The 14,901-nt window shown below is 43.1% G+C and overlaps 1 protein-coding gene across 8 annotated transcripts in view; it reads left to right on the forward strand.

The window, feature by feature from the left end:
- The window catches only part of SNX30 (sorting nexin family member 30), a 94,554-nt gene that overhangs the window by 30,484 nt on the left and 49,169 nt on the right, over positions 1-14,901 (forward strand). For all 8 annotated transcript variants that reach the window (XR_013336465.1, XR_013336466.1, XM_077769883.1 and 5 more), the window contains 3 exons: positions 10,222-10,380; positions 12,983-13,178; positions 14,655-14,854. Coding sequence is in view for 6 of the 8 variants with exons in the window: in XM_077769883.1 (XP_077626009.1) it covers positions 10,222-10,380; positions 12,983-13,178; positions 14,655-14,854 (555 nt within the window). In the remaining 2 variants the exon portion in view is untranslated. The remainder of the gene's footprint in view (positions 1-10,221; positions 10,381-12,982; positions 13,179-14,654; positions 14,855-14,901) is intronic.

A 14,901-nucleotide genomic window follows, 5' to 3' on the forward strand; every position in this document is an offset into this window, starting at 1 on the left:
ACATTTGATGGACGTTAGAGTTATTTCTGCTTATCAGCTGTTATGAGTAATGTGGCTATGAACATTCGTGCAGAGATTTTTGTGTGGTCTTATGTTCTCATTTTTCTTGAGTGTACACCTAGAAGTGTCATTTCTGAGTCATATGTAACTGTATCTTTAATCTTGTGTGAAACTGCCAAGCTGTTTCCAAAGTGGCTGCGTCATTTTGCGTTCTCACCAGCAGGGTATGAGGGGTCCAGTTTCCTCACATCTTCATCCACACTGTTATTTTCTGCTTCTTTGATTATAACCATCCTAGTAGGTGTGCAGTGGTATCTCATTGTGGTTTCGATTTGCATTTCCCCGACAACTAATGACGTTGAATGTTTTCTATGTGCTTGTTGGCCATTGGTCGTCTTCCTTGGAGAAATATCTTTTCAGATCCTCTACCCATTTTAAAATTGGGTTATCTTTCTGTTATGGAGTTATACTGGTTCTTTATCTATATACTGGTTATTATACTAGACACAAATCCCTTATTAGAGATAACGATTTTGCAAAACGTTTTCTGATGAATGAGTTGTTTCTTAACTTCTTGTAAAACTTTTTTCGTTTATTATTTATTTTTGAGAGAGAGGCAGACAGACAGAACACAAGCCCGGAAGGGGCAGAGAGAGAGGGAGACACAGAAAGCAAAGCAAGCTCCAGGCTACGAGCTGTCAGCACAGAGCCCAATATGGGGCTTGAACTCACAAGCTGTGAGATCATGACCTGAGCTGAAGTCGGGAGCTTAACCGACTGAGACACCCAGGCGTCCCTCTGTTTACTTTCTTAATGGTGTCTTTTGGAAGTACAAAGTTTTTAATTTTGATGAAGACCAACTTATCTGTTTATTCTTTCATTGCTTGTGCTGAAAGGTGTCTTATCTAAGAAATAATCGCCTAATCCTAGGTCATGCAGGTTTACACCTGTGTTTTCTTCTAAAGTTTTTATATGCTAAGATCTTTTCTATATGCTAAATGCTTCTAAAATTTTATATATTAAAAGGCATATAGCTCATACCTTTTAGTTTTTTATCCATTTTGAGTTCATTTTTGTACAGTAAGTTTTCATTTCTTTAACCACTGAGGCGGAATATATTCCCATGACTTTATTGAATGTTGGCATTTCTTTTATGACTTGCCTCTTCATTTTCTGTTGTTTTTATTGGTTTATAAAAACTCCATATCTGCAAAGGAAGTTAAACTTCATTTCTGTGTATTTAAAAAACATTTGTTCTGGGGCACCTGGGTAGCTCTGTCAGTTAAGTGTCTGACTTCAGCTCAGGTTATGATCCTGCAGTTTGTGAGTTCGAGCCCCACATCGGGCTCTCGTGCATAGCCCACTTCAGATCCACTGTCTCCCTGTCTCTCTGCTCCTCACCCTCTCTCTCTCAAAAATAAATAAACATTTTAAAAGTTTTATGAAAACATAAAGAAGTATTTGTTTTGATGTGAGATGGGAGGACCATACTCTTTTCAGGTGGTAAAAACCAGTGTTGCGTTTTTCTGTTGTTCCCAAACCACTTACAAGTAATCATTCATCTTTATCAATACCATTGGTGCATCAGACCAGATCATGTTGGACTGGTATGTTCTTGGGCTGCTTCCGATCCTTTGGTTCATCGATCTTTCTGGTCTGGTGCCCCTCCTACACTGTTTGAATTATAACTTTACAGAACATTTCAACATCTGGTTGTACAGGTCTCCAACTCTGCCTCCACCTGCCAGTATGCTTTGTTTTCAGAGCTCTTCTGTCTGTTTGCACACATTTTATTTTTCAAGGTGAACCTTAGAGTCTTTTGAATTAGTCAGAAAATTTGGGAGAATGAGTTTCTGGAGTGTGTGTGTGTGTGCGCGCGCATGCCAGTTTAATTCAGCTGCCGTTAAAAATGCGTGACAATTCCTGACCTTTCCGATTCTACTGCTGTCTTAGGAACATGGAGATCAAGTTCCCATTTTTCACTGGGCTTCATCAGAACTGTGTGCAGTTGTAAGTGAACAGCCAGCCAGCCTGTAGTTCTGGGGAGAGACCCGCATTCTTATATTTTCCTTTCCCCATTGGCTGTCCTGAGGCCTATTTCCAGCCCCTCTGGCTCTGAACTTGGCAGCTTCTGGGACTGCACTGGAGAAACGCAGCCCTTTACTTCCTAGGCCAACCTTTCCTTTGCCTGAATAGAATAATCACAAGATAGTTGATATTGATTGACTTTTCTCTCCATTCAGTCTTTTCTGCTTTGTGTCTTTAACAAATTCTGGCCTGTTAACCATACTTTGATATTTTCTGGTGCAGCTTTTAAGTTTATTTATTTATTTTGAGAGAGAGAGAGAGCGCTCGTGCATGCACACAAGCAAGGGAGGGGCAGGGAGAGAAGGAGACAGAGAATCGCAAGTAAGATTTGCACCATCAGCACAAAGCCTGATGCAGGGCTTGAACTCACGAACTGTTAGATCATGTGAGCCAAAACCAAGGGTCTGCCTGCCGCTTAACCAACTGAGCCACCCAGGCACCCTCTCTATATTTTTCTTTTTCTTTTTTATTTTTTTTAATGTTTTATTTATTTCTAGGAGAGAGAGAGAGACAGCGTGAGCAGGGGAGGGTCAGAGAGAGAGGGAGTCACAGACTCTGAAACAGGCTCGAACCCACAAACCGCGAGATCATGACCTAAGCGAAAGTTGGACGCTTAACCGACTAAGCCACACAGGCGCCCCTATATTTTTCTTTTTATATTGCTTTGTTGCTCTGTAATTTGAAAAGCAGAAATGTTCACATGTCCTCAAAAAGTCATTTTACACTTAGAATAGTGCTGGATGTGTCTGTGTGTCGTCTTCTAGTGACGACTCACTGTATTATCCAGTAGTCAGAGCCATAGGGAAGTCTTCATTGTGACATGGTTCTTGTTTTCTAATTTCATTTTTGGCTCAGAAGTTGGTTTTAACACTACTTCTTTTGCTAGGGACATAGCCAGTTATGACAACAGATATTTTTCATGATCTGACTGGTGCAGATAGATTTTAGGGATGCAGCACGGGCATTTAATAAACTCTTTAGTGTTTCATTGCGCTTGGAAATTTAACGTTTGCTTCAATTTTTGTGAAGGAAACTTTGCTGGATGGATGCATTTGTATTCATTATATACCCAGTTTGGTAGTGGTAAACTGGTAGGAATTAAGGAGAAGAAATTTATAAGGCAGCAGCTGTTTTTCTTAATATGAAATAATCAGTAAAAACTCTAACTTCATTTTCTAGTTGGTTCCTCTTTTTTTTTGTACTGTTAAAAAGGCATGTACATGCTTTTAGCTTACCTAGTAGGTATGTTAATAAGTAGTAGAACATTGGTTGAACTTTCAAGTACTTTAAATTAAACCCAGCTTGATGGTGGTCCTTCATGGGGGCAAGGTCTTTTATCTTAATGCTCTTTTATTTATTTGTTATTTTTCCTTAGGAGCAATGCTTTCTGTTTGTTCGAGAAGGACAGGACAATTAGTTTTGTGTCATGTAGGGGATGTGCCGCCAAATATTTGTTGAATTGAAATGTGCAATTAATTGCAAATTAATATTTGATGAAGAAGCAATTTAAAATGCTGACAAGAGGAAGTTGGACCATTTCAGGATTGAGCAATTGAAATCTTTGTCCAGATTTCACACTCAAAAATAGTAGCTTTCCGTGACAATCTACAGGAAGCATGCTTTTGTTTCACCGATTATAAAATACTATCTTATAAACTATTATGAAACATAATAAACATGAAAGCGCTTTACCAAAGTTTCAAGTGCTATGAAAATGTAAGTGTTTTATAAGATTAAACCTTGAAATATTTAATGGGTTATTGTAATGCTTTGTAAATAGGATTTTTTTGTAGGTTCTAACATATATGGGCATGTGTAGTTTTTAAAAAACATCTTCCTTATGGAAAATGTTAAATATACGAAAGCAGAGTGATTCAAGGCAACCCTCATGTGCTCACAGCCAGTTTTAACATTTATCCCCAGTGGCCAATCTTATTTCACCTCTGCCCTTACCCACTCCCTCACACCCTTACCAGGTGAGTTTTGGGGGTTTTTTTCTTAATGTGATTTAAACAACAGAAATTTATTACCTGATAGTTCTAGAGGTCAAAGTCCAAAATTGGTCTCAATAGTTTATTATCAAGGTGGCAGGGCCGCATTTCCTCTAGAAGCTCCAGGGAGGAGTTTGTTCCTTGCCCTTTCCGGCTTCTAGAGGCTTCCTACATCCCTTGGCTCAAGGTCCCTTCCCTCATCTTCAAAGCCAGCACCACAGCCTCTTCTCTGCCCTCTGACACTGCTTCCATCACCACAGCTTATTTTAAAAACTGAGGTAAAATTCATATAACATAAAATTCACTATTTTGTTTGTTTTTTAAACCTTTTTAAAAATTTTATTTATTTTGAGAGAGAGAAAGAGTGCACAAGCAGGGAGAGGGCAGAGAGAGAGGAAGAGAGAGAGAATCCCAAGCAGGCTCTACACCACGAGTGCAGAGCCGAATGTGGGACTCAAACCCAAGAACCACGAGACCATGACCTGAGCCAAAGTCAGCCACTTAACTGGCTGAGCCACCCAGTCACCACTTGTTTGTTTGTTTTAAAGTAGGTTCCACACCCACTTGAACTCAATGCAGGCTTGGAAGCCATGACCCCAAGATCAAGACATGAGCTAAGAACAAGAATTGGACACTTAACCGACTAAACCACCGAGGTGCCCATAAAATTCACCATTTGATTTATTTTTATTTATATATCTTTTTTTTTTAATTTTTAGAGAGAGAACACACATAAATGGAGGAGGGGGCAGAGGGAGAGAGAGACAGAATCCCAAGCAGACTCCTTGCTCAGTGTGGAGCCTGAGGCGGGGCTCTATCCCATGGCCTCAGATCATGACCTGAGCTGAAATTTGGAGTTGGATGCTTAACTAACTGAGCCATTCTGGTGCCCTAAAAGTCACCATTTATTTTATGTATTTATTTTTTAATAGTTTATTGTCAAGTTGGTTTCTACATAACACCCAGTGCTCATCCCCACAAGTGCCCTCCTCCATGCCCATCACCCCCTTTTCTCCCCCCACCCCCATCAAAATGCCCTCAGTTTGTTCTCTGCATTCAAGAGTCTCTCATGGTTTGCCTTCCTCCCTCTCCCCACTATTTTTCCCCTTCTTCTCCCCCATGGTTGTCCTAATCCACCTGTAAGTGAAAACATATGGTGTCTGTCCTTCTCTGCCTGACTTATTTTGCTCAGCATAACACCCTCAAGGTCCATCCATGTTGCTACACATGGCCAGATTTCATTCTTTCTCATTGCCATGTAGTATTCCATGGTATAGATAAACCACATCTTCTTGATCCATTCGTCAGTTGATGGACATAAAAGTCACCATTTTAAAGTGTGCAACTCAGTGGCTTTTAGTGCATTCACAGTGTTTCACAGTCACCACCACCATCTAATTCCAGAATATTTTCACCACCCCCAGAAGAATGCCGTATGCATTAAGCAGTCACTTCTCATTCCCCCTTTCCCCAACCCAACTATTATGAATCATGCTCCTTGAACACTGACGGTACAGGGTTTTATTTGAACACTTGCTTTCAGTTATTTGGGCCGCTTACCAAGGAATAGAATTCTGGATCATATGCTAATTTTACATTTAATTTTTTGAGGAGCCACCAAGCTGTTTTCCACAGAGGCCGCACCATTTTACATTCTCACAAACCATGTATGAGGGTTCTAATTTCTTCACATACTTGCTTCCTTCCCCCGCCCCCTTTTATAGCCATTCTAGTGGGTTCGCAATGGTATACGTATCCCAGAGGGTTTTTTGGCCTAAGAGATATATGGAAGTTCCACCCTTTGGTCCACTTTCCTTTTGCCTTCTGTTTTCAGTGTTTACAAGGTCATAAAGATAGCTGGCATGTATATGCCATCTACCACGTGCTTGGGGCTCTGTCGAGCTCTTCACTTGTTCGATTACAGTCTATAGATGCACCTGATTCCATCAGCAACCCAGATTCCTCTGCACAAACAAGCCGGAAGGTAATTATAAAGGTGAGGCTGATTGTAAGTGTGTCCCCTTTCAGGCTTGAAATAGGAAGAAACAAATTTCTAAAGCCATGTACATCTGGGAATACTAATGGTTAGAAGGAAATTCTGTTTGCAGAAGGATTCACTCCAGGGTTCCCTTAAATAGCAGCTTCCCTGGTTCATTAAACATAAAGTTGAATGTACTAAATCCAAAGGATGAATAAGTATTTCAGGAGGGTATCTGCGGTGTTTAATGAAGCACACCTAGCCACTTATTTGTTCATTAGGCTTTCCTCCCAAGCCCTATTTGGCATAAGCAACCAGAGTGTGCTCAACAGGACTCATGAAATATGAACAGAAAAATGCCCACTGGATTTGGTACTTAGAAAGTCATTAGTCATCTTTTAAAAAGCATTATCCAGGGGCACCTGGGTGGCTCCGTTGATTAAGTGTCCAACTCCTGATGTTGGCTCAGGTCATGATCTCACAGTTCGTGAGATGGAGCCCCATGTTGGGCTCGGTGCTGCAATTACAGAGCCTGCTTGGGATTCTCTTTCTCCCCCTCTCTCTCTGCCATGCACACACACACTTTTTCTCTCTCAAAATAAATAAATGAACATTTTAAAAAAAGGAGTCAGCACTGGTTGGAGATGAGGCAGAGAAATGTAGCATTGAAGGCAAAACCAAAGATAACTTTGTTTTGGGTGGAGGAAGGTTGGGGGTTGAGAAATCAGTGGAAGGAGTGGAAGTTAAGATAAATGCTTAGGAGTGCCTGGGCAGCTCAGTTGGTTGAGCATAGGACTCTTGATTACCACTCCGGCCATGATCTCATGGTTCATGGGTTCGAGCCCTGCCTCAGGCTCTGTGCTGAACATGGAGCCTGCTTAAGATTCTCTCTCTTTCTCCCTCTGCCCCTCTCCCCTGCTTGTACACACATACACTCTCTCTCAAATTAAAAAGAGAGAGAGAGAAAAACGATTCTTTCAAAAAGGTTGAATGACCCCTGAAGGAGAGTGGAGAAGATATAAGATTAAGGCATAGGTGGGTTTATTATTTGGGGTAGAAAGAGAACCAACCATATTTTTGTAGACTCGGGAACAGAGCCAGATAAGGAGAAAACGTTGAAGGTACAGGGAAGAGAAGGTATAATTAATTGATGACAACACAAGCATGATCGTGAAGTAATGGGTCAGAGACACAGATGGAATAGTTAGCTTTATGGTGAGTTGGGGAGGTGTGTTGCCCACAGGGACCTGACAAATGGACGTGAGGTGGCTATCTGTAGAGGAAGCAACATGGTTAGGGAATGTTTATGTGATGCCCTTAACACCTGGTTCCTTCTTCAGAGAGATGGTAATCTGCTTAGCATGAAAGGTTGGGGGTTGAGTGTAGGGTTTAAGGACAATGGCCGTCTAAGGGAATGGGGGAAGAATGGATCAAAACAAGGAAGTTAACCTAAAGAACAACCATGCCCTATTAAGACAGATTCCCCTGTGCTTTTGGCTGGACCAGCACACTGGCCTGGATGGTCTGTGCATCTGACCCAGTCCTGCGTTTCTAATATTCTCCCCAGGCATAAGCTCCACTGGGCGTCCTACTTGGACATCTTACCTCCGTGTAGCTCTGTAATTTTATCCCTGACTTGACTCCCCTCTCTTTCTTCATTTCCAAACCTTTCCACTGTGCTCTCTAGAACTCCTGCTCTGATAAAAAGAAACCTCTCAGTTCATAACCTCTTCTCTGCATCAGACTCCCACCATCTCAAGATTTAACTAAAGACGGCTGCCTCTGGAGATTAGCACGATCTGAAGCTGCTGCCACTCCATCAAGAAAGGAACACCCCCCACGGTTATTGGTGTTCACACTGCAGCAGGAATGGTGTGAAGCATTTTCAGCCTCGTAGCTAATTTAATTCTCTTAACAACACCAAGAGGCTGGCACTATTGCTTGCCTTTTTTTTTTTTTTTTTAAACAAACAAAGTAGGGATGCCTGGGTGGCTTAGTCGGTTAAGCGTCCGACTTTCGCTTAGGTCATGATCTCGCGGTTCGTGGGTTCGAGCCCCACGTCGGGCTCTGTGCTGACTGCCAGCTCAGAGCCTGGGGCCTGTTTCAGAGTCTGTGACTCCCTCTCTCTCTGACCCTCCCCTGCTCACGCTGTCTCTCTCTCTTTCCTAGAAATAATAAAACATTTTTAAAAAGTATATTAAAACAAACAAAGAAGCTGAGGTACCATGAGATTATAGAACTTGACCGAAGTCAGACAGCTTGGCAGAGGAGGAATGTGAATCCAAGAGGCATGGGACCACAGTCTTTATTCTGGAGTTTAATCATACGGACTCTCCAAAGCTCTTCCAAATTGAGGCTGTTGGATCCCCCACACCTCACGTGCTGCCTTCTAGGGGTGTTTCCCACTCCACCTACCTTAGGATTCCACTGCTATGGGTTGGCGAAGTCCTGTGTCTGTTTTTGTGTGTATGTGTGTGAACTTGAGGATTTATTTATTTTTAAAGTTTATTTATTTGTTGTGAGAGAGAGGGAGAGAGAGAATCCCACGCAGGCTCCACGCTGTCAGTGCGGAGCCTGACATGGGGGCTCGAACTCAATAACCATGAGATCATGACCTGAGCCGAGACCAAGAGTCAGATGCTTAACTGACTGCACCACCAGGTGCCCGAGGGTTTATAACTTAAAAGGATAAAAAGCCTCTTTATGGCCAGAATATGGGGCTGAAGGAGGTTGTGGGATGCAAATGCTTATTCCAGTTTTTCCACATCCTCATCAACACTGGTCTTTTCTTTGTTTTGCTGTTTTTCCTTTCTTTCCTCCCTTATGATGACCATTCTCAGGGGTGCGAAGTGGTATCTCACTGGTTTTGATTTGTATCTCCCTAATGACTAACGATGTGAACATCTTTTCAAGTCCTTGTTGGCCATTTTGTAGCTCTCCTTTGAAAAAATATCTAACCAGGCAGAGAAGGACAAATATCATATGTTTGCCCATATAGGAGGATGAGGAGGAACTTAACGGAGGACCAAGGGGGAGAAGAAGGGGCAGAAATGGTGGGGGAAAGGGAGAGAGGCAAACCATGAGAGACTCTTGAATGCTGAGAACAAACTGAGGGCTGATGGGGTGGGGGGAGGGGAAGGGGGGGGATGGGCATGGGGGAGGGCACTTGTGGGGATGAGCACTGGGTGTTATATGGAAACCAACTTGACAATAAACTATTTAAAAAAAAAAGAAAGAAAGAAAGAAAAAATATCTACCGATCATTTGCCCAGTTTTTAATGTAAATGTTCTTTTAATACTTCATATTAAACCAAGCATTTTCAAATTGCACACTAGCAGATATGCTCTCTCCATGGGGTGGCAGTAATGAAGAAGGCCTTTTAATCAAGCATTTATTCAAGCTACTATGGAAATAGGTCAGAGCTCAAAGATCCTTCAGTAGCCAGGTAGGTTTCAATTGCCCACAATATTGGCTCAAAGTAAATATTACAGAAATTTGTTTGAGTAAGACCAGAGGAAATTACATTTTTAAGAACTTTTGAGCATACACCTACTCAAAAGATTGGCTTAGAAAAGGTATTTTTTTAGCTACAAGAGTTTGCCTAATGTACTTGTTTTCACATTCACCAAGTTCTTTTACCTCTTGAACTAGGAGTAAAATCGTGATATATTTAATTAAAATATTTAAATACATTTAAATATTTTTTTGTGTGATGGCTGTTGTCTGCCTTCTCTCCTCAGACCATGTTTCTGGCCCTAACTTTCTCGTCATACCCCCTGTATGTTAAGCAATGTCTCAATAGCTGTACTATTGGATTCATGATCATCCTAGTGCAAAGGCCATGCTAATAACCTCTGGTTACACTGTTCCAATTTTAGGGTATGCTGCCACAGTGAGCCCTCTTGGATTTACTGGATAAACATGGGCTGACTGGCTGCTGTATTCCAGAGGCTATCCTCTAACATTTTACTTCTTGCGTTCTAGTTGTGATTTCCTCCATCTCTGAGTTTCAGAAATGTTTTTATTGATGCCTGCATAAAGAGCCAGCCGAATAAGGAGTATGTTCTTGGACAGATGAGTCCTAGGAATTATTTGCTAGCCCGTGGTTTTTCTTTCCACTGTCTTACCAGTTACTCTGAATATGTTTCTCCCTGTCTTCACAGCCGCTTCCTGAGAAGTTTGTGGTGAAGGGTGTTGTAGATCGTTTTTCAGAAGAGTTTGTGGAGACCAGAAGAAAAGCATTGGATAAATTCCTGAAAAGAATTACAGATCATCCTGTGCTCTCTTTCAATGAACACTTTAATGTTTTCCTTACTGCTAAGGTAAGAACAGAATTTTTCATATTCCTCCCCCAAATTAGCATTCTTCGGGCTCTTTTTTTTCCTTAAGTTTATTTATTTATGTTGAGAAAGAGAGTGAGCATGCACAAATGAGAGAGGGGCAGAGGGAAAAGGGGAGAGAGAATCCCAAGCAGGCTCAGTGCCATCAGCATAGAACCTGAAGCAGGTTTTGAACTCAAGAACCTGAGATCATGACCTGAGCCAAAGTCAAGAGTCAGATGCTTAACTCACTGAGTCTCCCAGGTGCCCCTCTTTGGACTCTTTCTTAAGAGCTGTTTGCTCTCTCACAAACCACCTTCAGGAAGGGCCCGCTATCGTGGATGTCGTCAAATTCCTCTGTTTTTTTTGGTGTCCATTTGTATCATCCTGGTTTCCATGTTAGAATTCAGGAGAAACACCCCCACTGCAGCAGAGAGGAAGTATTTTCACTTGCCAAAAGCAGAGACGAGTGTTTCCTTGAATTCTTCTTGGCATTTCAATAGGTGAGACCATTCCGACCAACAAGTGGGTCCTGAGGGAAAGAACATCTAATGAGTGTTTGATAAGGATGTTCTTCCCAAGAACCCTGTAAGAGGTTACTCTCACCTCACTCTACCGATGAAGAAGTGGGCCATTCAGCTGGCATCGTTTGGATTTGCATTGGGTCTTTAAGGCCCCAGAGGCCACCCTTCTGCTCTGTATCAGACTGCCCGACAGAGGCTAGTTCAGTGTTGCTTGCCCGCAGCCAAATTCCTACTGGGTGGGCATTTTCCAAGCATTTGCCAGAGAAACGTTTGGGTCCCACCCAGTTGCCAGATTCTGTGTGTTCACACCCAGGTTGGTCATTCGCCAGTGTCTCTGCACTTCCTGTTGGCAGAACAGCAGGAAGTGTGACGCACTCTGCCCTCAATGTCTGCAGGAAAGGGGTCTCAGGCTCAGACTCTCGTGCCAGCTCCTCGCGGCCCCATCTGTTTACTTTCGTGAATCATGTTCCCAAACTCGGGCTGCAGGGAGTTTGTTTCATGTTGGCAAGGGTGTTGAGGCTCCGGAACTTGCCAGTTTTCTTTCTCAAAATGGCATAATTGAGAAATATTTACAGATAACATCAGGTGACGTTAAAGATTTTAGAGAGGGTGCCATTCTCCAGACAATGGAAACCACATGGCAAAGTCCTTTCGTATTTTTTTTAAAACTACAGTTGACATTTTTTCGCTTCACTGATGACATTCCCGTTCATCTTCTCTTTTTTCCTAGAGGGTTGTCCCCCACCCCGTCCCCTCCATCAAACCTGTGTTCTGTTTCAAAATAATATTTCCTGGTGAACAGATCCTCAAATATAGTTCTTTCAGCTCATATGCAGAGTGAAATCCATCCTGTTCTGCACATGTGCAGTCAGTGCCTCATCCACGTATCAGGCAGGAGTTGGTCTTGGCCATCTTTACTGAACAGAGAGACAAAAGGAGAGAATGTGTGGACCCTGGGTCATTAGGAATCTATGTGAAAAATAAAGTGGAAAGGGGTGTGTGTGTGTGTGTGTGGTATTCAGTATGTAAGGTGATATAAAAAAAAAGGTCCTTCAGTGTCTTAATCAAACTCCAGCTTCACGTGGGCAAATGCAGGGGTGTTTGCTCTAAAACAGAAGTTCTAGCCCCCATTCAGTTCTCCTTGCTGAACTAAATGTACCAAATACCGCCATCTTTTCTTTTTTTTTCTACTGTAAAATACATCTGAAATTTACCATCCTAACCGTTTTTTAAAAATGCACATTTCCATAGCATTAAATATATTCATACACTTGCACGACTGATCTCTGCAACATTTTCATCTCAGGAGCCTGAACCAGTGTACTGTACTGTGCGACGTGGTGCCACAGTGACTTCCCGCTTCCTGTCCCCTTGTCCCCACCTTTTAACACACCTTTAGTACCTTGGTCTTGTTTTTTCTTTTGTTTTATAATTTATTGTCAAATCAGCTAACACGCGTTGTGTACAGCATGCTCTTGGTTTCAGGGGCAGATTCGTGTGACTTATCACTTACATCCAACACCCAGTGCTCAACCCAGCAAGTGCCCTCATCCCTTGATCTTATTTAACTCAAGCGAGCCCTTTACATGTTCTGCCACAGTGAAGGAAGAGGCATTCCTCTTTCTTGGGATGACCCGAACTTGTCACAAACCAGAAGTGTCATCACCAAGAAGCCAGTCATGCTCGGGGTGGGGGGTGGGGGGTCGCTTGGTATCAATCATGTTCAAATCAGTATTTTTCATCTTTGGCAGAATGTGTGCAGCAGTCAGATAGGTGCTGCTGAATAACTGCATTCAATATATTCATTAACTCCATTAACTGAGGGTTCTCATTTAAGCCTCTGCTTGAAATAGAGCTTCTGCAATCCAGCGAGCCCATTCGGGTCTAGCCTGAGTCCAAAAATTCTTGTCTGTGGAAGCAATGCCAAGAACTGCCAGGCTTCAGTTACGATCTTGTGGAAACCTGGTGTCTGTGGGGATGTTTTCCGTGTAGATAGAGTATGTGAGGTTGGAAGGGGAGTGAATCCTGGCCGTGGGAGCGATTGAGCCCCTCGAGTTTGTTTGTTAACGTGCCGTCCTTAGGACCTGAACGCCTACAAGAAGCAGGGGATGGCACTGCTGTCTAGAGTGGGCGAGTCCGTCAAGCAGGTCACCGGAGGCTACAAGCTGAGGAGTCGACCCCTGGAGTTCGCAGCCATCGGCGACTACTTAGACACCTTTGCGCTCAAACTGGGAACCATCGATCGAATAGCCCAGCGGATCATCAAAGAAGAAATAGGTGAGCCCTCTGTCGAGATCTTGGTCGTGCCCAGGGCGCGTGTGGGCACTTATATGTGCGCAGCAGACTCAAACTGCAGAAATGCTGGCGTGACAGAACGAGGCCGCACTGCACTTACAAAGCTAGTAAGTAAATACGAGGAGGGGAGGAGGTCGTGGTGACCGGAGTATAGTTTTGTGCTCCATCCTCTGCCCTGCTCCTCCGCCTTGCTTTCCTCGTGGCAAACAGCCACTTCTGAGCTTCCAGACTTTTCCACTGCTCTCTCTTTGTCTCTTCATTTTAGCTTTAAAAATGGAGACATTGACTCAACTTCCCTTCATTCAAAGGAATGATACTTGAAAAAGCAAAACTTTGGTACCTTTTCTGGCAGAAAGATGGTTCAGAGGGATAGCCTCGAGACCTGTGTTTGCCAAAGTTACGGTCCTCATGAGCCTTCAACTTGAAATGGACTCACCTGCCCCACCCCTGCTTCATTTCAAACCCACTCTCCCTGACCTGGGGACTTGACAGAACTTTCCTTAACCTTCTGAGTTGTTGCCACCACGTTGTCCCCAGCTCTCTTGGGTCACCTGCTTCTCTGTATCCCAGAATGTTAGAGCCTCTTGTCTTTTCACACGCGTGGTGGCCAGAGAGACCAGAGTGGTGTTAACAATCATGCTGGTTAACTTCAGATTCCGAGACCTGAAACACATTGAAAAGGATTCTCCAGCAGTAGCCATCTGCTGGTTACTAAAAAATGGCAACAACATTTTGCTGTAAAGGCAAGAACCCTGGTGACAAATGATGAGGGGAGGTTTTCTTTCTGAACGGAGATAAATCAACATTTCCCCTTGTTCCCTGTGCTTTCATTCTCCTCTGCCCACCAAAGGTGTCATGGGGGGCCTGCGGGTGCCAGAGATAGCTTTTGGTACCATCCTTATCTAAGGAGCAGGTGGAATAAATTCTGACGGGACCAAGGTGTTGGGATGACCTCTGAATGAGAGTAATTCTGCCTATGTAAGACCACATCCATATCAAAATACTGCCTAAAATCCCATTACTTTTCCGTTGCGACTGTTTTTTCTTTCCTTTAAAAACATCCTTCTAAACTATGTGAAACTTTGTCCCCATTGCTGCTAAAAATCCTTCTCCATTGTATGAGTAGGTGAGTGGTTATTTTTGAAGATAGTTGGTGGATGTAGCTCCTACCACTTCCCCCAGAAGGCATTGTGGTCCCCAGTATCCACAGGCATGGCATTCCCATTGTGGGGTAAAGTCAGGTGATGCTATGATGTTAGCTTCTAAGATGGGGTTTTAGAGATTAAAAAAAACTATAAACAATGTTGTATTCAAAGGGGAGCACACTCAGGTAAGTGAATGGCCAGGGAAAGATATCTTACTATATAGAGCTCTCGTTACGGAGTCAGTAACACCAGTAATACCAGTGACCGTCTTAATTACCTGCCAAGGCCTAATTAGTTTCTCTGTCCCCTTCAGAGTACCTTGTAGAGCTGAGAGAATATGGGCCCGTGTACTCCACGTGGAGTGCGTTAGAAGGGGAGCTTGCTGAGCCTCTGGAGGGTGTGTCCGCCTGCATTGGCCACTGCTCCACAGCCTTGGAAGAGCTGACAGACGACATGACGGAAGACTTTCTACCTGTGCTCAGGGAATATATTTTATACTCTGACTCCATGAAGGTAAGCTTGCTCACTTCTCGTGCACGTAAGTAAGCTCCTCGTTGTAG

The sequence above is a fragment of the Crocuta crocuta genome, unplaced genomic scaffold, assembly GCF_008692635.1.
Source record: "Crocuta crocuta isolate KB4526 unplaced genomic scaffold, BGI_CrCroc_1.0 scaffold95, whole genome shotgun sequence".
In the NCBI taxonomy this organism is placed as follows: Eukaryota; Metazoa; Chordata; class Mammalia; order Carnivora; family Hyaenidae; genus Crocuta; species Crocuta crocuta.